General features: G+C 39.6%; 1 protein-coding gene across 11 annotated transcripts in view; it reads right to left on the reverse strand.

Annotated features, from left to right (window-relative positions):
• Positions 1 to 21040, reverse strand: part of sgms1b (sphingomyelin synthase 1b) — a 90478-nt gene that overhangs the window by 13460 nt on the left and 55978 nt on the right. For all 11 annotated transcript variants that reach the window (XM_073027341.1, XM_073027346.1, XM_073027350.1 and 8 more), the window contains 2 exons: positions 4271 to 5174; positions 2617 to 2734 (listed from right to left, as the gene is read on the reverse strand). In XM_073027341.1, the coding sequence (XP_072883442.1) occupies positions 2617 to 2734; positions 4271 to 4896 (744 nt within the window). In that variant the 5' untranslated portion in view covers positions 4897 to 5174. The remainder of the gene's footprint in view (positions 1 to 2616; positions 2735 to 4270; positions 5175 to 21040) is intronic.

Consider the following 21040-nt stretch of genomic DNA (forward strand, 5'->3'; position numbering starts at 1 on the left):
GATAGATCACTGTACAACTACATTATACTTTAAACAGCCTTTTGTAAACTACAGGAAGTGGGAATGGAAAGGAATTCTTGAAGCCTCTTCTTCAAATACACCTCAAAATGATATCACCAACCTTCAATTTTTAAGGAAACAATCTTTATTATAAATCCAACCATAGTCTATTTATATTAATGCAGTGGAGGATCAATAATCACTTCAGAAGTTCTTCGATGATTGGTTCAAATACCATTCAATTCTTCATCAATAGTCTCAGGTTTCCTATTTTTCCTTCCAGTGGTTCCTTTTCAAATCCAACCCTCTGAAATATGACAACCACATTCTACTACATTGTCAGACCCTGACCACCTCCCTTCATTAACACAAGATCTAAAGAAGCCTGGTAAATTGCACCGATCCTTAGTCTTAACCATAATTATCATCTAACTCCTTTTCTCATGGGCATATCAAATTACATTTATCAATTTCTCCAACAGTGACCAAGTTTTAAATTTACTGAATAACATTTACCCTCACTACCAATTAAAAAAACTTTATTCAAGTTGTAATTCCTACCAATATTGATGCTTTTTAAGAAAATGGATTGAATCAGAACAATTTATAACGGGCCTGGCACTCTTCCTTTCCCTCAGGATTTTGGTGAATAACTATAATTAATCCCAAATCGAATATCAGAATCAGGTTTAATATCACTGGCATACATCAGGAAATTTGTTGCTTTGCAGAAGTGGTACAGTGCAATACATCATTTTTCAAAACTAAATTACATTAAGAAATATATATATTTAAAAAGAATTGAATTAAATTAGTAGTGCAAAAAGAGAAAAATAGCACGGTAATGTACTCGGGTTCATTGCCCATTCAGAAATATGAGGGCAGAGGGGAAGCTGTTTCTAAAATATTGAGTATGTCTTTTTAGGTTCCTGTACCACTTCATTAATGACAATGAAAAGAGAGCACGCCCTGGGTGATGGGAGTTCTTAATAATGGACGCTACCTTTTTGAGGCATCGTCTTTTGAAGATGTTCTTGATGCTGGGGAGTTTAGTGCTCATGATGGAGCTGGCTGAATTTGCAATTTTCTGCACTTTTTCCGGTCCTGTGCAGTGCCCCCTCCATACCAGACAGTGGTGCAAACAGTCAGAATACTCACAATGGTACATTTGTAGAAATTTGCTAGAGCCTTTAGTGACATCCAAATCTTCTCAAACTCCTAATGAAATAGGGATTGCCTTCTTTGCAATAAGGGATTATTTGTAGCTTTTGGGATTAGTTGAAGATTTTCCAAAGCAATATTCCAAATTACAAACTCCTATACATTCTATAGAGCTTCAAATGATCACAAGAATTTCTAGAGATTAAGTGATTTAGGTCATAATTATTTATACATCATCGTATAAACAAGTAAACATTTAATCAACGCAATAGCTCTTCCTTCAATAAGATTCTGGAAGCTCCATAATGGAAAGCAAAAATCAAGTGCTGTACATGTAGCACTGCTGGATTACTAAATTGGCTTTGACAGTCCAAGTCTGGTTGAAAATAGTGTTAATTAATGAGAAATTACAAATAATCTAGTTCTGACTATTAACACAACAGGTTTATAATTTCAAACACGAAGAAATCTGCAGATGCTGGAAATTCAAGCAACACACACAAAATGCTGGTGGAATGCAGCAGGCCAGGCAACATCTATAGGGAGAAGCACTGTTGACGTTTTGGGCTGAGACCCTTCGTCAGGAGGTTTATAATTTAGTCTCATTCATCCATATCAAACTTTTCTTTAAATAAGGAGCCTGAATCATTTTTAGGATTACATAGCACATTGATTGTATTTAGAATGAATAACACTCCTGTTTACACTAACTTCTGAGTTAATGTTCAAGACCAATAGTTTTTACATTTGAATGACTTATTTGGAAAACAGAGCTAGGACAGCATACAACCTGGTTAACAAAAGCACCAATCCCATAAAATAGCCTTTTCACAAACTGGAAAATTCTAAACCATCAATTCCAATGCTGATAATTTGCATCTTTTCCTTCCCCTATTTCATGCAACAACCAAGTGATCTTCAAACCACTCATATTCAAAACTTAGAATTTTATAATTAAGAGTTTAAAATGCTTGAAAATTGATCTTTGCAAAATTGATCTTTAAATAATTATACTCTAAAGTAGAAGAGACAGAAACTGCTTTTCTGGTTGAATTGCTTTGGAACAAGAAAGTATTAGCAATCATTTCTTCCTTAACAGTGAAAGAGTACAAAACCTCTCTATGTGTTTGTTCTACTATAATAATGTATATTCATATCAATGATTTACATCCTCATGGATTTTCTACATAAATTTGCAAGTTATTGTAGAAACTAGTCAAAGTTTAAGATTAAAATAATATTGTTCATTATTAGGATGAACAGATTTTAAAATGTACATTTTACCCAGAAATGTTTCAAAAATAGAATATCCTGACTAAGTGAAACTCAAAAAAAGCTTTGTTAAATTTAACTTGGTCATTTAAAGTTAGAGACTTACAATTAACAAATAATCATTCTGAATCTTTAGGGAGTTTAGTGTTACCCTCAGGTTTGATTCTAATGTGGAAAACTCACCTTTGGAGAACAGTTGAAGTGCATGCCAGGCACTGGGAGTGTTGTCACATACATTGTAATACATCTGTACAAATACAGGGTGCCAACTATGAAGAAGAATCTCCTCCCCACAATGGATCTGATAAGAAGGGTGGGAGCAGGGGAAGAGGATAAGAAAGGGAAAGGGGGGGGGTGGGGGGAGAAACAGCAACATTTCAATATACTATTGCTGCATTCAAAGCTAGCAGAATTGCTTCAGACACCGAATCTCCCACCCCCACACGCACACACATATACACAAGCCATAAAACAGAAACAATATTTTCAACCTTTATACCTTCTTTTTGAGAGGGACTTAAAATGGGGCATATTTCCAAAACATCCTAAGAGGCATTGCAACCAAGTTGAACCTCTCCTCAGAAGTTATGTGCCCATTTTTCAAACTGCACGGATAAAATAGCATTTGAGAATAATCAAGAAATAGGACGACCACCTGAATTGCTTCTTTCCTCAATGGCTATGATGCAGCTGTCAGACCATTCTGACACAAATAAAGGATTGGAATTGATTGCTTGGCCTATACAGCCACAATAAAATGCTACAGAATTCATATTTACTAAAAATTTCCACAAAGCCCTGTTTTGTCTGCCTTTGAGTAATAAACAGCAAACCAAATTAACTGTATGGATGGGATACATTACATGATTTAATACGGTATTTTGCTAAATGAACCTTCATGAAACTACTATTCTAGCTCTAAATACAATTATGCCCTAGGAAAATGCGGTATTATTACAACTTCATAATATGTAAACAAATGGAATTATAAAGACATTTTAAGGATTAATAACAAGTTAAATTATACAGATACATGTGAAGAATCCACTTTTGTTAATATTTGATTTGGTTAATGCAATTTCCTCTATGGTTAACCCCAAAGACAAGTTATCCAGTTTTGTTCAATTCTAGTTCTTTTAAGATTAACACATCAAAATCTGCACTTCCTCACGCCTTCACCCTCTCCCAGTTTTAAGCTTTTTTCTTGTCAAAACAGGATGTCATTTTCAGAATTTCCTGCCTATTCCACTGCATGTTATGCAAATTCTGCATGCTTATTCTGCCACGCGCAAGATGCAATCAAATACAGTCCTAATTTTGTCCAAGCACATAATAACCTCCATATTCATACAACCAAGTGATATGTATAAATATACTGTATATGCTCAGTCTATTATGAAAGGCAGTCTTTGAAAATGGCAGCTTTTTCTAAATAATATTCAAAGTTTTCAGTGCAACCACAAGACCAGCAGACTCTTCACATCGGAAATTACGATACATCAAACCAATCTGATTATTAACTACTTGTCAAAGTTTCACTCCAGTATACAAGTTACATAATACTTTCTATTTAAACTAGCAATTACATTTAAAATGAAATTGATTTTATAGTTTCTACAAATGTTAACGCTATTCCCTCCAAAAGAAAAATTCAATTATGTTACTCCATTAGAATGCAGCTGTGCCTTTAAAGACAAAATTTACATTTTACTAATCACAGGATTTTGAATTCAAGGATAAAATAAAACTTATTTACTGGTTTCAGTTATTAAAAATCATCTTTATAAAACAAATTGAATGAGTTACATTTGAAGGCTACATTAATCATTTTACTTACTTGTATTCCATTAGCACCCACTGAACCAGCCATAATCCTACAAGTATCATGCCATTAATCTCACAGATGGAGAAGGCCCACTCCACCCTGTCAAAATAGTCAAAAAATTTGTCTGGGAGAGGTGGCTGTTCCTCCTTGGGAGGCACACGTTCATGGACAACTGAGATCATCACTGTTGTAAGTAGAAAACAGGAAAGTGCATAAAGGAAAGCCACACCAGTCTTCCACCATTCCAGAGAGGATGGAAGCCACTCTTGTTCTGGCATAGAGATTTGAACCATTTCTTTTCGGTAACCATTTGCCAATCCAGTTCTTTTGGTTTTATTATGCGTATCATTCGTGCTGTCGGCATTCAGGGAACTCATGTTAAGGTGACCATTGGCATGACCATTCTTGTGCACTTCTATATGATGCTCCATCTTTAGTGTTTCTATTTTTTCCAGCAGTTGTTGGCCATTGTCTGAAGCAACAAGTGACAAAGGTGGCCTATAGAAATCCTCCTTAGACAGTTTTAATAAGCCTGGGCCATCAAGCTTATTTTGAAATGCATCAGTATACTCTTGCATGCCATGCTCTGTCAGCCAGTCTAGCACATCTTTGGATGACCATTCCACCACCTCCTTCATTTCAGTAACAAAGATCAGATGAACTAAAAATGACAACTAACTGGCAGCAGCATCTTCAAAAAGAATTTTATTACCATTCCCAGGTTTAAAAAAAACAGTTCTTCCCACGGCTTGTTCATTGTCTCCAACAATTTAACAGAAATCTCTTTCCAGAATCTTGTTTGGCACATAAAGCTTATCTGGTGATTTGGTTTCAAGATTTCTCTCAGCTAGCAGATCCTCAAACTGCTTTCATTTTCAGGTGCAATAATCTTTACTCTGTGAGGTGAAATGTAAACCTGGTTGGTTGGAGGGAGGAGATTAAGAAGATTAGAAAAGCATAACATCTCTAAAAATGACAAAGTATAACATTAGCATTAATTTAGTAGATAAATTTCATACCCCAATAACTCCAGTTTTAAAACTTAACAATGTGATTGGACTACTTATGTGAATCTTCGTGGATAAGAACAGGAAGTATGGGAATTATCCATTAAGATCTGTAAAGAAATTTCACTTTCAAATTGCTCAGATACAGGAGCAAATATTTGTCAATCCAAATTTTGTTCTAAGTTTAAACTGAGTAAGAACAGGAGTCATTAAGCACCTAAAGCAAAACTCAAAGCCTGAAGAATCCTACTTGTGTTACACAAGATGTGGCTTCACTTTGCTTACACCATTGAAATATTACGTTTTTGTTCTTTTAAGTTTCCCAACAGAAGAAAACAGGTCACTAGCTAGCTGTAGTATCTGTAAAATATCACCTGCCACTTGATCACAAAATGCAGTTAACATGTGAATTTGTTACTGGAAGGTGGTGCTATAGTTAAACTGCCAGACTAGTAATGTAATGGATTGGATTAACGACCTGCAGACAAGAATTCAAATCTTACAGTAATTGCTGTGGAATTTCAATCAAGTTAATATGGTGGATTCTAAAACGTCTTAGCAATGATAACCACAAAGATACTAAATTGCAAATCTCTTCTGGTTCACTAATGCCCTTCAAGGGAAGAAACCAAATATGCTTGTCTAGCCTGGCCTTGTACACTTCACAATAACGTGGCTAATCCTTAATTTCTGTCCTAAAATGACAGAGAGCCATTTGAGTGCATTATGAACACTGTATTAAGAAAACAATCTGGATGCGAATATAGGAAACAATTAGCAAGTTTGCAGATGACAAAGACCAGCTGGTATTGCTGATTAAGTGTAACAGCCTTCAGCTACAGAACAAAATTTTTTGGGTTGGTAAAATGAGAAGAGATGGAATTCAAACCTGAAAAAAGAGGAGAAATATATTTTGGGAGATCTACTAACAATATGATGCAGACAATGAATGACAGGAACCTTGAAAGTACTGAGGAGCTTAGGGATATTAGTGCACATGTTCAAGGAGCGCCTGCGAGCACAAGGGTTTGATAGGCAGACAGCATATTTCAAAGGCCAAGGGAGAGTAGGAGGTCATTGCACAATTACACAAAACATTAGTTAGGTCACAGCTAGATCACCATTTTCAGTTCTACAGGAAGAATGTGGTGATGCACTGAGGATGGGAACAAGGAATGCAGAGGACATTTAACAGTTGCGTGAATTACATGTTTCAGCTATGAGACCCCTACCCATGAGCATGTGAATGACTGGAAGATGTAGTCAGTTAGAATAAACTATAAGACACAGAGGCAGAATTAAGCCATTCAGCCCATTGAGTCTGCTCGCCATTCCATCATGGCTGATCCCAGATCCCACTCAAACCCATACAACCTGCCTTTTTGCCATATCTTTTGCTGCTCTGATCGATCAGGAAACTATTGACTTCCACCTTAAATATACCCATGAACTTGGCCTCCACCACAATCTGTGGCAGAGCATTCCAAAGATTTACTACCTTCTGGCTAAAAAAAAATCCTCCTTACCTTTGTTCTAAAGAGTCATGCCTCATTTTCAGGCTATGGCCTCTAGTTCTGGATACCCCCACTATAGGAAACATTCTCTCCACATGCACCCTATCCAGTCCTTTCAACGTTCGGTAGGTTTCAATGAGATCTTCACAGATTCTTCTAAATTCCAGTGAGCATAGGCCCAAAGTTACCAAATGGTCCTCATATGTTACCCCTTCATTCCCGAAGCATCCTCATGAACCTCCTCTAGACTCTCTCTCAGAGCACATCATTTCTGAGATATGGGGCCCAAAACTGTTGACAATACTCCAAGTGTGGCCTGATAGTGTCCAATAAAGGCTCAGCATTGCCTCCTTGCTTTTATATTTAATTCCCCTTGAAATAAATGCCAACATTGCATTTGCCGCCTTTACCATAGATTCAACCTGTAAATTAACCTTCTGAAAGTCTTGCACAAGGAATCCTAGGACCGCTGCACCTCTGATGTTTGAACCTTCTCCCCATATGGCTAACAGTCTGCACTACTGTTCCTTATACCAAAATGTATACATTTCCCAACACTGTAACACTGAATGTTACAGTAGACAAAAATTTTTAAACAAATTCAAAAGGTTGGATATGGGAGGCACGATAGCTTAGTAGTTAGTGTAACACTTTTCAGTGTCGGCTAAAAGATTGGGGTTCAATTCCCACCACTGTAAAGAGTTTGTATGATTTCCACATGACCGCATGTTTTCCCAGATGCTCAGGGTTCCTACCATATTCCAAAGATGTACGAATTAAGATTAGGAAGTTGTGGCCATGTTATGTTGACACCAGAAGCATGGTGACGCCTGCAGGCTGTCCAAAAACATCTGATTGTGTTAATCATTGTACGTTTCAATATATATGGTGTACATGAGGCAAATAAAGCTGATAGTTTTAGGAGCACGGAAAAATAAGTGGTGACCTAACAGAAGTACACAAAATTACAGACATTGAAATTTTTGTTTTATTCACTCAAGGGATGTAGGTTTTGCAGGTTAAGCCAATACTTAACTGCTCATCCCCAATAGTCTTTTGTGCAGTGAGTTACCTTCCTGACGACTACAGATTTAACAGTGTGGGTATACCCACCACACTTTTATGTACAGGGAGTCACAGGACTTTGACCCAGCTTTGGAGTAAACAGCAAGAAGATTTTTCTGTAATAAAAGGCATCTATAATTAGTTAATTGGGTTTCTCGGCAGTTGCTGGGTGGTGAGGCTGGAAGGGCCATAAAGACCTAGTCCACACTGTACAGCTAAATAAATAAATAAAAAGGAAGAAAGAACGGGCTTAGGATTAGAGGTTTAGAAAGGGTTTGAAAATAATTGTTTCCCCAAAAGGCAGCTGAAATCTGTTAAGGACAGTGTAAATCAAAACATTATCATGTTTAACTGAGCTTCTAAATCATCACTGCATAGAAGGTTATAAACAGAATATTGAAAAATAGGATTGATATCCTCAGCACAGCCAAATACATTTTTGAGAAATTGTCTACAGCAGGTAGTATGTGAACCAACATGGATAAAATTACATGACCTTGCCCACATCAACTTCGCTGTTGAAGCTGTCTAAGAAGACATTTGCTGGAAATTACTGCTATGTACAAACATGCTGTGTTACTTTAATCATGATTATTGGCATGAACTTAGAACAGATATAGCAGTTAACAGAAGAAGAGTCATGAGGTATTGTAGACTAATCAGAAATATACATCACCACAATCTTGAGGCTGAAATAACACAGCACATTAAACTCAATCTAGATGATCAATTGTGGCTCAAAGATTGCAGTAGGGCATACCACAAGGAGCACTAAAAACATTTAACAAGTTCCACACTAGTTACATACATGGTACACAGCAAAATCAACATGGTCAGAACTGACGACCAAATGATTGCAATAAAGTTCTGAAGTGTTAAAACATCCAAATATGATAGACAATTAAGCAGGTAGACATGGTGGTGCCAAGTACATACCCATCCTCAGTGACAGTGAAGACCAAGGCACAAAGGTGAAGCTTGAGGCACTTGTGATGTTTTGTCAAAAATGCTCAGCAGATATTTCCCCTGGGAAGTCAGGAAACGACCTATAGGTCTTCCCCAGCTAATATCCATGTTGTGTAAATCCCACACATATACTGAAGCACTTGAGAGTATGGACTTGCCATCTTCTGCAGGGCCACAGGCATCTTATGTTGTGTGGATACTCTGTTCAGTCACATTTCAGACTTGCAAACTGCCCAGGTTACAAGCAGGTTACAGAAACAGAACCTTATTTTAACATGGAGGACCAATGTGATTTACTTAATTCTATATTAAAAGCAAAGAACAAAGATATTACAAAGGCTTGGGACAACATCCTAGATGTATTCCCTAGAAAAGCCATGTTTTTACAGTTAGACCTTTTTAGTTACAATATTATGCATCTACCCAAATTACAAACATCTCTCAAAAACTAATTCAATCCAACTAATTATTAACCAGTCTACCCTCAAACATGGAAGTTAGCACCAAAAGTGCTATTAAGTGCTTCAATAAATTGTTTACAATATCTTGTCAGGACTTTACAGAACTATTAGCTCCACACCCCACAGTGCTGGTACAAACACTAGCTGAAGAGATTGTGAATGGATTGCTCATAACAGTGAAGTGGCATCTGGCTGAGCATAGCAATGAAGAGGTTTGATAACGCTAGCATGGCAAACACATTTCAATGATTGGAACAAGACTTTTACAGAAAAATGGCTATTGCCGAGGGTTAATCATTCTGGCCCAGAGATCAGAAATGTTCCTCAGAGTCCTTGGGCAGCCATCTCAGCTGCCAATCCTTTTTTCCCAGAAAAAAAATCAAAACTGATGATCATTCACTAATGATCACAAAGATGAATGACATATGTAGCTCCTCAGCAACTGAAGCCATCAATGCCTTTATGCAAGAAGACATTAGAAGCTGGGCATGAATTGATGTTGCAAGAAATGTGCATCACTAAAGTACTAATGCTTATTACCATCAAAGTAAGTCTAACCATCTGCCTTTGATATCTAATGGCATTATGACCATGTTTCCCCACCATTAACATTCTGCCAATTACAAACAAATAAATTGTGGCTCCATATCAGAAGCCGTGTATCTTATAGTAATCAATTCATTTCCTGACAATCTGCTAATTAAATTTGCTGATGGCACTATATTGATCGGCCACATCTCAAACAATAACGAGGTGGCCTGCAGGGAAGAAGTAATCTTTCTGACACAGTGGTGTCAAGAAAACAACCTCTTCCTCAATGTCGCAAAAACTAAGGAGTTGGTGTGGATTACAGGGGGAATGGAGATGGGCTAACCCCTATTGACATCAATGGATCTGAAGCTGAGAGGGGAAACAGCTTCAAATTCCTCGCCATCCACATCACCAAGTACTTCACTTGGTCTGTGCACACCAACTGTGTGGTGAAAAAGGCACAATAGTGTCTCTTTCACCTCAGATGGTTGAGGAAGTTTGGTATGGGCCCCCAAATTCTAAGAACTTTCTACAGGGGCACAATTGAGAGCATCCTGACCTGGTATGGAAACTGTACCTCCCTTAATCTCAGGATTCTGCAGAGAGTGGTGCGGATAGCCCAGCGCATCTTTAGTTGTGAACTTCCCATGATTCAGGACATTTACAAGTACAGGTGTGTAAAAAAGGGCCTGCAGGATCATTGGGGACTCAAGCCATCCCAACCACAATCTATTCCAGCTGCTACTAGCGGGGGTAACAGTACTGCAGCATAAAAGCCAGGACCAACAGGCTCCGGGACAGCTTCTTCCACCAGGCCATCAGACTGATGTCCTCAATGATCTGAGTGTACTCTATATTATATTGAGTGTTCTATTTATTATAAATTACTATGATTGCACATTTATATGGAGACGTAACGTAAAGACTATTTGTCCTCATGTATGTGAAGGATGTAAGAAATTCAATTCATGCGAAAGCCTTCACAATATCTGCAAGTCTCAGGGCTATACAACCTGATTGCAATTCTGGGGATCAGCAGTAGATGCTCCTCAGGTTAACAGCCTACCTAGACCCACAGTCTCTCTCATAACCTGAAAATAGATAAATGAACCTGTTTTCTTCCCTTCATTACATGAACATCACTCCCTAACCAAGAGACTTCACTGTGGCCATAAATTTCCACCCCAGCTTAACACTAACCTTCAAAATGCCCCTGTAAATAGAACCACTGACAACTCCCAGAGAATCAAAGGTTTGTGACAGGTTCCAAATCCAGAAACTCACAGCTAAGAGAAAAGGGGTTCACACCAGGTTTCTGGCAAAGCAGCACTGAGCATTGCCGAATCTGTGCAGTTACCAGCACAGCAGCGTGCAGCTTGAACAGATGCTTTTTGTAAAATACTCAATTAGGTTGGGTGTAAAATGACCTGATGAGTATTCAGACTGGAGAACTTGAAATACCATTATGAGTTGGCACTCTACAAAGTAGTACAAAGCACACTACCTGTGTAGCTATTTGAAGCATATTTCTTAATTTTAGTAAATAAATACTCATTACTGAATTCCCCATTTCATTATTCAATAAGATCATGGATAATATAACTTCAATGCCCAATTTCTTTAATGATGTCAGAATAAAAGATAAATGTTTAAGGACACTTGGCTTACAAGAGGCCTGAGTTAAGAAAAAAAAAGGTGCATAGCAGGTATAGGCAGGTAGGAACAAATGAGGTACTTGTGGATTAGAAAAAACACATAAGAAATATATCAGGAGGGCTAAAAGAAGGCATGAGGTTGCCTTAGCAGACAAGATGAAGGAGAATCCTCAGGGATTCAACCAATATGTGAAAGCAAAAGGATTGGTAGTAGAAGCTTGCCTCTCTGACCGGAAGCCTGTTACTAGTGGAGTGCCACAGGGATCAGTGCTGTTCCGTTGTTTGTCATCCATATCAACGATCAAGATGACAATGTGAATAACTGAATCCACAAATTTGTGGATGATACCAAGATTGTGGGTGTAGTAGACAGTGAGGAAGACCATCATGGATGCAGCAAGACCTGGATCAGCCGGAAAAAAAGGGCTAAAAAAACAAATGGCAGACAGATTTAATGTGGAAAAAGTCCGAGGCGCTTCAGTAGGACCAAGCATGTTAGGTCTTACATAGTGAACTGAAGGACACTGAGTAGTGCAGAACAAAGGGATTTGTTCCATAATTCATCAAAATTGGTGTCACTGGTAGATAGGGTGATAAGGAAAACTTTTGACACATTGGTCTTCATAAATCAATGTATTGCATACAGAATATAGGATGTTATGTTGAAGTTGCACAAGACATTGGTGAAGCTTAATTTGGAGCATTGTGTGCAGTTTTGGTTACCCACCTACAGGAAAGATACAAACAAGGTTGAAAGGATACAGAGAAAATTTACAAGGATGTTGCCAGGTCTGGAGGAAAGAATGAACAGGTTAGGACTTTATTCTTTGGAACATAGAAGATTGAGAGGAGATTTTATAGAGGTATACAAAGTCATGAGGGGTAAAGAGAAGGGAATGCAAGCAGTTTTCTTCCGCTAAGGTTGGGTGGGGCTACAACTAGAAGTCATGGGTTAAGGGTGAAAGGTGAAAAGTTTAGGGGGACCTGAGGAGAAACATCTTCACTCAGGCTACGTCCACACTAGACCAGATAAATCCGTAACTGAAGCTTTTTCTCTTCATTTTGACCCTCCGTCCACACTGAAATGGCGTTCTCCTCCCCCAAAAATGGAGCTTTTCTAAAACACCCTCCAGAGCGTGTAAATTTGAAAACACCGCTTGGGCAATAGTAATGTGGACAGGGTAACCAGAGATTTCTAGAAATGCTGTCATGATGTGCTGGAACAGATGGTGGCATGCATTCTATTGTTTTCTTGAATGCAACCCCCACACAACTTAACAATTTCAGAACAGACGGCAATGAGACTGAAGCCAGAAGAGTTAGAAATGTACTCACCAAATACTTTAACCCATAACTTACTAAATAAATAAGTATACTCACTTTGCCCTGTTTTCTGTCCTTACTTGTATGAAGGTGGTTTACCTATTTATGCAAGTACTTCTCTGACAATAGATGTGTAACAGCCTACTGTAACATTATATGGAAATACAAGATAACACTGATGCAGACATGAGGAAATCTGCAGATGCTGGAAATTCAAGCAACACACACAAAATGCTGGTGGAAAGCAGCAAGCCAGGCAGCATCTATAGGGAGAAGCGCTGTCAACGTTTCGGGCCGAGACCTTTCGTCAGGACTAACTGAAAGGAAAGATAGTAAAAGATTTGAAAGTAGGAGGGGGAGGGGAAAATGCGAAATGATAGGAGAAGACCGAAGGGGATGGGGTGAAGCTGAGAGCCAGAAAGGAGATTGGCAAAAGGGATACAGAGCTAGAGAAGGGAAAGGATCATGCGTCGGGAGGCCTACGGAGAAAGAAAGGGGGAGGGGAGCACCAGAGGGAGAAGGATAGGTAGTGATAGGTAGAGAAAAAAAACCTAAATATATCAGGGATGGGGTAAGAAGGGGAGGGGCATTAACGGAAGTTAGAGAAGTCAATGTTCATGCCATCAGGTTGGAGGCTACCCAGCCGGTATATAAGGTGTTGTTCCTCCAACCGGAGTGTGGCTTCATCTTGACAGTAGAGGAGGCCATGGATAGACATATCAGAATGGGAACAGGACATGGAATTAAAATGTGTGGCCACCGAGAGATCCTGCTTTCTCTGGCGGACCGAGCGTAGGTGTCCAGCAAAACGGTCTCCCAGTCTGCGTCGGGTCTCACCAATATATAAAAAGCCACACCGGGAGCACACGATGCAGTATACCACACCAGCCGACTCACAGGTGAAGTGTCGCCTCAGCTGGAAGGACTGTCTGGGGCCCTGAATGGTGATAAGGGAGGAAGTGTAAGGGCAGGTGTAGCACTTGCTCCGCTTGCAAGGATAAGTGCCAGGAGGGAGATCAGTGGGAAGGGATGGGGGGGATGAATGGACAAGGGAGTCGCGTAGGGAGTGATCCCTGCGGAAAGCAGAAAGGGGGGGGGGGAGGGAAAGATGTGCTTGGTAGTGGGATCATGTTGGAGGTGGCAGAAATTACGGAGAATTATACGTTGGACCTGGATGCTGGTGGGGTAGTAGGTGAGGACCCTATCCCAAGTGGGGTGGTGGGCGGATGAGGTGAGGGCAGATGTGCGGGAAATGGGAAAGGTGCGTTTGAGAGCAGAGTTGATGGTGGACGAAGGGAAGCCCCTTTGTTTAAAAAAGGAAGACATCTCCTTCGTCCTGGAATGAAAAGCCTCATCCTGAGAGCAGATGCTGCGGAGACAGAGGAATTGTGAGAAGGGGATAGCATTTTTGCAAGAAACAGGGTGGGAAGAGGAATAGTCCAGGTAGCTGTGGGAGTCTGTAGGCTTATAGTAGATATCAGTACATAGGTCATCTCCAGAGATGGAGACAGACAGATCAAGAAAGGGGAGGGAGGTGTCAGAAATAGACCAGGTAAATTTGAGGGCAGGGTGAAAGTTGGAGGCAAAATTAATGAAGTTAACGAGCTCAGCATGCGTGCAGGAGGCAGCGCCAATGCAGTTGTCGATGTGGTGAAGGAACACCTATAGGCTTGGAACATGGACTGTTCCACAAAGCCAACAAAAAGGCAGGCATAACTGGGACCCATGCGGGTGCCCATAGCTACACCTTTGATTTGGAGGAAGTGGGAGGAGCCAAAGGAGAAATTATTGAGAGTAAGAACTAATTCGGCTAGACGGAGGAGAGTGGTGGTAGAGGGGAATTGGTTAGGTCTGGAATCCAAAAAGAAGCAGAGAGCTTTGAGACCTTCCTGGTGGGGGATGGAGGTATTATAGGGACTGGATGTCCATGGTGAAAATAAGGCGGTGGGGGCTGGGAAACTTAAAATCATTGAAAAAATTCAAAGCGTGAGAAGTGTCACGAACATAGGTGGGAAGGGATTGAACAAGGGGGGATAAAACAGTGTCAAGGTATGCAGAAGTGAGTTCAGTGGGGCAGGAGCAAGCTGAGACAATGGGTCTACCTGGACAGGCAGGTTTGTTGATCTTGGGTAGGAGGTAGAAACGGGAAGTGCGGGGTGTAGGAAGTATGAGGTTAGTGGCAGTGGATGGGAGATCCCCAGAGCTGATAAGGTTGGTGACAGTATAGGAGACAGTGACATGGTGCTCCTTAGTGGGGTCATGATCAAGGGGTAAATAAGAGGAGGTATCAGAGAATTGTTGCTGTGCCTCGGCCAGGTAGAGGTCAGTACGCTAGACTACAACAGCTCCCCCCTTATCAGCGAGTTTTATAGTAAGGTTGGGATTGGTGCAGAGAGAGTGGAGAGCAGAGCGTTTGGAAGGAGTGAGGTTGGAATTGGAACACGGTGTGGTGAAGTCGAGACAGTTGATGTCCCGTCGGCAATTAGCAATAAAGAGATCCAGAGCAGGCAGAAGACCAGACCAGACCAGAGCAGAGCAGAGGAGGAGGGTTGAAGACGGGAGAAGGGGTCATCGGTGGGGGTAGGAGAGTCCTTGCCAAAGTAAGCTCGGAGGCGGAGCCGGCGGAAGAAGAGTTCGGCATCACGGCGTACGCGGAACTCGCTGAGGTGTGGGCGAAGGGGGACAAAGGTGAGACCCTTACTGAGGACAGAGCGCTCTGCCTCAGAGAGTTGAAGGTCGGAGGGAATGGTAAAGTTCTGGCACGGATGAGAGATGGGATCAGAGGGGGGGGGGGGGGGAAGGAGGCTGGTAGTGTCGGTGGAGAGGGGAGGGTTGGGGAGAGAGGAAGATGGAGCCTCTGAGGGCCCAGGAACTGACGATGGGATCTGAGGGAAAGGGGATTGCAGAGTAGTGGTAGTGGGGGAAGGGGAGACGGGAGTCACAATCGTAGCATGTGAAGACCCGGCCTGGAGTCGCAGTCGGTGGTTGTGCAATCGCTTTGAAGCTGTCCATGGTCTGATGTAGACATGTTTTATACACCTAACAAGGTGCTTTATTAATGCAACAGAGTTAGTCAGTTTTTCAACGTTCGTCATCAGCTGGGTCATACTGTCCATGAACTCCCTGTCGGTTGCCTCCATACACTCCAGTATTTGTTTTTTTTTAGTTTTAAGTCTTCCTGCGCGAGAGCCAACAGCTCTCTGTCATTTGGTAATTTCCTTTTCAGCTTTTCTGGTCTGTAACTGCACAAATACGCAGTTTCACTACGAGATTTAACACCAAACATGTCGCTTGTTTTCTGAGGATGTGTCCTGCTCATGCCCAGCAGGAGGAGATTCACCCAAATACCCGTTTTAATGTGGACGTAGGTATTTTCAAGAACTCTTGGTGTGCACGCGTATCATTTTTATGCAAAACCGGCGTTTTCAAAATTATCCGGTCCAGTGTGAACATAGCCTCAGAGGGTTGTGAGAATGTGGAACAAGCTGCCAACGTAAGTGGTGTATGTGAGCTTGATTTCAACATTTAAGAGAAGCTTGGCTAGGCACATGGATGGCACGGGCATGGTGGGGGTGGGGGTGGGGGGGGGGGGGGAAACTATAGTCCCAGTGCAGACCAATGGGAATAGGCAGTTTAAACAGTTCAGCACAGACTAGATGGGCCGAATAGGTTGCCTTTGTGCTGTACTTTCCTGTGACTATGTACCATGGAGAGCATTCTAACTGGCTGGGGTGGGGGGAGGGAGGGGATGCACGGCACAGGATCGAAATAAGCTGCAGAAGGTTGTGAACTCAGTCAGCTCCATCATAGGCACTAGCCTCCCCAGCATCCAGGACACCTTCAAGCAGCGATGCCTCAAAAAAGGTGGCACCCATCATTAAGGATCTGTATCACCCTGGACCTGCCTGCTTCTCACTGCTACCATCTGGGAGGAGGAAGTGGAGCCTAAAGCACACACTCAACAATTCAAGAATAGCTTCTTCTCTTCTGCCATCAGATTTCTGAATGGATATTGAAGCCATGAACACCACCACCTCACTACTTTGTTTCTCCTTTTGCACTATTTAATGTAACTTCTTTTATACTGTAAATTTGTTGTTTTTATTATGCATTGTAATGTACTGCTGCCATGTAACAAGTTTCACAACATATGGTGATGATATTAAACCAGATTCTGATATAGAAAGTAAATATCTAATGATAAAGAGCATTGGAGAGGGTGAAACTTTCATTAGAGCTGCGACGCGAAGATATGAAATTTAAATACAGGTGTCCCCCGCTTTACGAAAGTTCGCTTTACACCACTTCACCTTGACCAAATACCTACATTAGTACCAGTTTTTGCTAACCGAAATAAATCCGAAGAGGATTTTCACTTTTACAAAAAAAAAGGCGCCCACTTTAAACAACACACACAAAATGCTGGTGGAACACAGCAGGCCAGGCAGCATCTATAGTAAGAAGCACTGTCAATGTTTCGGGCCGAGACCCTTCGTCAGGACTTAAAGAGTCTCTGTTGTGAAATCTTTACAAACTAGGTTTTGTTTGTGGGAAGGCAATTGAAGAAAAGCTGTTGGTTAATCCTGTTTTCTTTTTAGCAAAACTTCAGTTTTATCAGTTCTGGTAAGGAACACAGCAGTTAAAGATGAAGAAATTGTTGCATTATCTATCCCGAAATGTCGACAGTGCTTCTTCCTATAGATGCTGCCTGGCCTGCTGTGTTCCACCAGCATTTTGTGTGTGTTGCTTGAATTTCCAGCATCTGCAGATTTCCTCGTGTTTGCGCCCACTTTATACTTGTGTTTACCCCGAGAAAGACTACCATGACCGTGAAGTCTTGCGCGGGCAGGTGTGTGCACATGCATGCACGTGCCAATTTTTTCCACAAATCAGTTTTGGCTAAATCTCCCCAACTCTGATTCTGTACATACATTATTTCTACTTTATATAGGCTGTGTATTTATCATATCATTCCTGCTTTTACTATACGTAAGTGTTATTTTAGGTTTTATGTGCGATTTGGTAGGTTATTTTTTGGGTCTAGGAATACTCAAAAATTTTTCCCATATAATTTAATAGTAGTTGCTTCTTTGCTTTACGCCATTTCGGCTTACGAAAGGTTTCATAGGAACGCTCTACTTTCGGATTGCGGGGGAAACCTGTACATCCCTAAGCTCCAGCAAAGCAGATCGTTGTGCCATGTTTAAACATTCCTTACTGCAAACACATTTTAAGCCATGTTGAAACAAAATTAATTAATTTAAAAAATAATCAGTCACTTCAGTGACACCAAGAAATAGCAATCTGATTTTATGAAAACAGATTTCTACATAATTCTGGCAGTGTGTAAAGGAAAAAAAAACAACTTCAAAGTTACTCATTTCATAAATCAGCTTGGATTATTCTGCAGCTCAGCATATCCACATTAAAAGACAACTAGAGTGCACATCTAATACCTACTGTACCAGATAAATAATTGAATGGCGAATATATATTAATTCCAGCTTCAGCAACTGAAGAATTTCTGTTACTTCATGGGTTTCAGTGGAAATGAAGCAGATTAATCTAAAACATAATATGCAAACTGAGTTTGCTTTGCTGGCATCTTAAACTGACTTTCATCCAACAAGGCATTAATATCTGCCTTGCAGCAGTATTATGCAATATCTTTACAGCATATACAATGCTTATAGACCTTTGTGTAAAATGTCATTGCACAGTTTATAGATAATGCAACAATTTCCTCATCTTTAACTGCTGTGTTCCTTACCAGAACTGATAAAACTGAAGTTTTGCTAAAAAGAAAACAGGATTAACCAACAGTTTTTCTTCAATTGCCTTCCCACAAACAAAACCTAGTTTGTAAAGATCATTTCACAACAGAGACTCTTTAAATTGAACTTTTCACAAGTATCCTAACACTGAGCAAGCAAACCAAACCTTAAATTCACCACAGCTAAAATCAATTCTCAAATTAGGCAATGGGGTGATAAGCCTGAAAAATAAATATGTCAAAGCAAGCTATGAAGTAAACCTTAGGCTCCTTTAACTAAATGGATATCTGTTTGTTTTGAACACAGGTTGAATCCAATCAGGTTACACTAAAATAAGGAAAATCAGAATTAAATTCCCATCCATTAACAAAAATAAATACTTGGTTGAGATCTTGTTTATTTCTAACATTCAAAAGCATGAAAATTGGTGTTATAAATTCACCACTGACAAAAGCAAAAAAAAAAGCAAATTTACTTTGCTTTAGCACTGTGTAAAAGACAACACTACAGATATCAAGATGCAAACCTTATGGATGGGCAATACTTCTGATCTCAAAACTGCTTTGCTCTATAGTTGTTTATCTAATCAAAAGATTTGGATGATGTCATAATCAGGACTTTTATATAAGCATGCCAACATTATTTTCTGTGGGCTTTGGCAGAATTAGTCATAGTCTTTGACGAGATGTGCGTTAGCATTTCCTTATAAAGAAACATGGTATAATTAAATATTGGTTTGCACAATACTCATCTCACAAACAAAACATTTTGGAGACTTGAGTAAGAGGATTAGAGAGAATTTCACTGCCAATATAGTAAGCTTTCATGTTCAGTGTAGCAATGGAACATTTTTTCAAACCTAGGGTTAAAAAGTGAGAAATCTTAAGATTATGAAATCCAATCTACAATACTTGCTTCAATACAAAAAAATACAATAAATTAAAGTGTAATTGAAACATTTTGGTAAAATGAATAGAAAATTTAAACACTAAATACATAAGCTCATTTAGCATTCAAGAAAAAAACCCAAAATATTTAGGAATATATTTGTTAGTTTAATGGGAATACAGTGACAAAATAAAAGATCACTATTATTTGTCAAAAAAGTAACTTGCTTTCTTCAGTAAAAATATGAAAATAGCAAGTTTAGTTCAGTAAAAACAAACCAAAATTTACCAGCTTATGGATATGGTTTTGTTAAAATGGCTAATACACAGCTCTGAAAAATGACTGAATTCAAAGCCATTATCAACCATTTAAACAAATCACCAATGAACATTGATAGATTTCATTCCATAGTTCCCTTTAAATAAAGCTCAATCTGTCAATTCAGGTACCAGACTGAAGTGATTGGTAACTTTTCCACATTCAGGGGATCTACGGATTTTTTTGCACCAGTTTTATTGATACAAAAAGTCTAATGTTATTTATTTGTCTTTATATCTGAACAAGTGGTAAAACACAAAATTTTGAATTGTACACAGTGACAATGTAATTAAATTGGCAATGTGCAGATGAGCTGTTTAAAAAAATCACTTAACTTTGTTTCTTACTGTAGCTGAACATACATGCTTCTTCTCTTCCTTTTCACTATTAACCCATAGGGGTAAGTGCAAGCCTTTTGCCATTTTCAATAGTATTTTCAACAGCACAGAGCAGAGAATAAGTACAAAACACATGGCAATTACTGAGAGCAATGCACAAAGGTCTAACTATGATGACAGCTGTAAACAAACTGGTACCACTCTCATGGCATACGAGTTCACTTCTCAGAACTTTCTGTGGTGCGCAGAGACTGTGCATCACCTAGGAACCTTCCCAGCGCCTTGTGGAATTTTGCATTTGTGGTCTCATATCAGCACTTAAAATTTTTTTGAATTTTGGAGGTTTTTGTTTAAGGAGTGCTTAACCTGTAATACAATAACTATTCTACGCTTTCCTTCTAGGAAGAAGAGACTTTACATTTAGGAACCACTTACAAAGTAGACTCATGTTGATGAAGTTTGTTTTATAGATAGTATGGTTTCCAAATTCAGCTTAATGGTGAAAATAGTAAATGTTCAAAGAGTTAATGGTAAATGCTTCATTCAGGTATGATCTATACCCAAAAAAGTTAAAAGTAACCTATCAACTGTAGCCAAGTACTGTCAGACTGTATAACTTAATACTGGATATATTGCTGACTTTTTTTTAAAATAGAATGAGTAACACACTTTCAGTTCCAACCACAGCCACTGCTTAACAGTCACATGCTTTTGCCCAGCACATTAGCAATATTTTCCACGTGTAAAAATGTTCCCTGTTAAAAGTATATTTATAGTGCATCATACAGTCACACTGTCAGTCTGCATAGTAAACACATCTTTCCGTATTTGTTCTATTCTAAAGATGACTTCAACAGAACAAACTTTTACAACTTCAGATCACAACATGAACCACAGAGATTTAACAAGCTATTAATGAACTTTAATAGTAGACAGCTGTAT

The sequence above is a fragment of the Hemitrygon akajei genome, chromosome 23, assembly GCF_048418815.1.
Source record: "Hemitrygon akajei chromosome 23, sHemAka1.3, whole genome shotgun sequence".
NCBI classification, from domain to species: Eukaryota; Metazoa; Chordata; class Chondrichthyes; order Myliobatiformes; family Dasyatidae; genus Hemitrygon; species Hemitrygon akajei.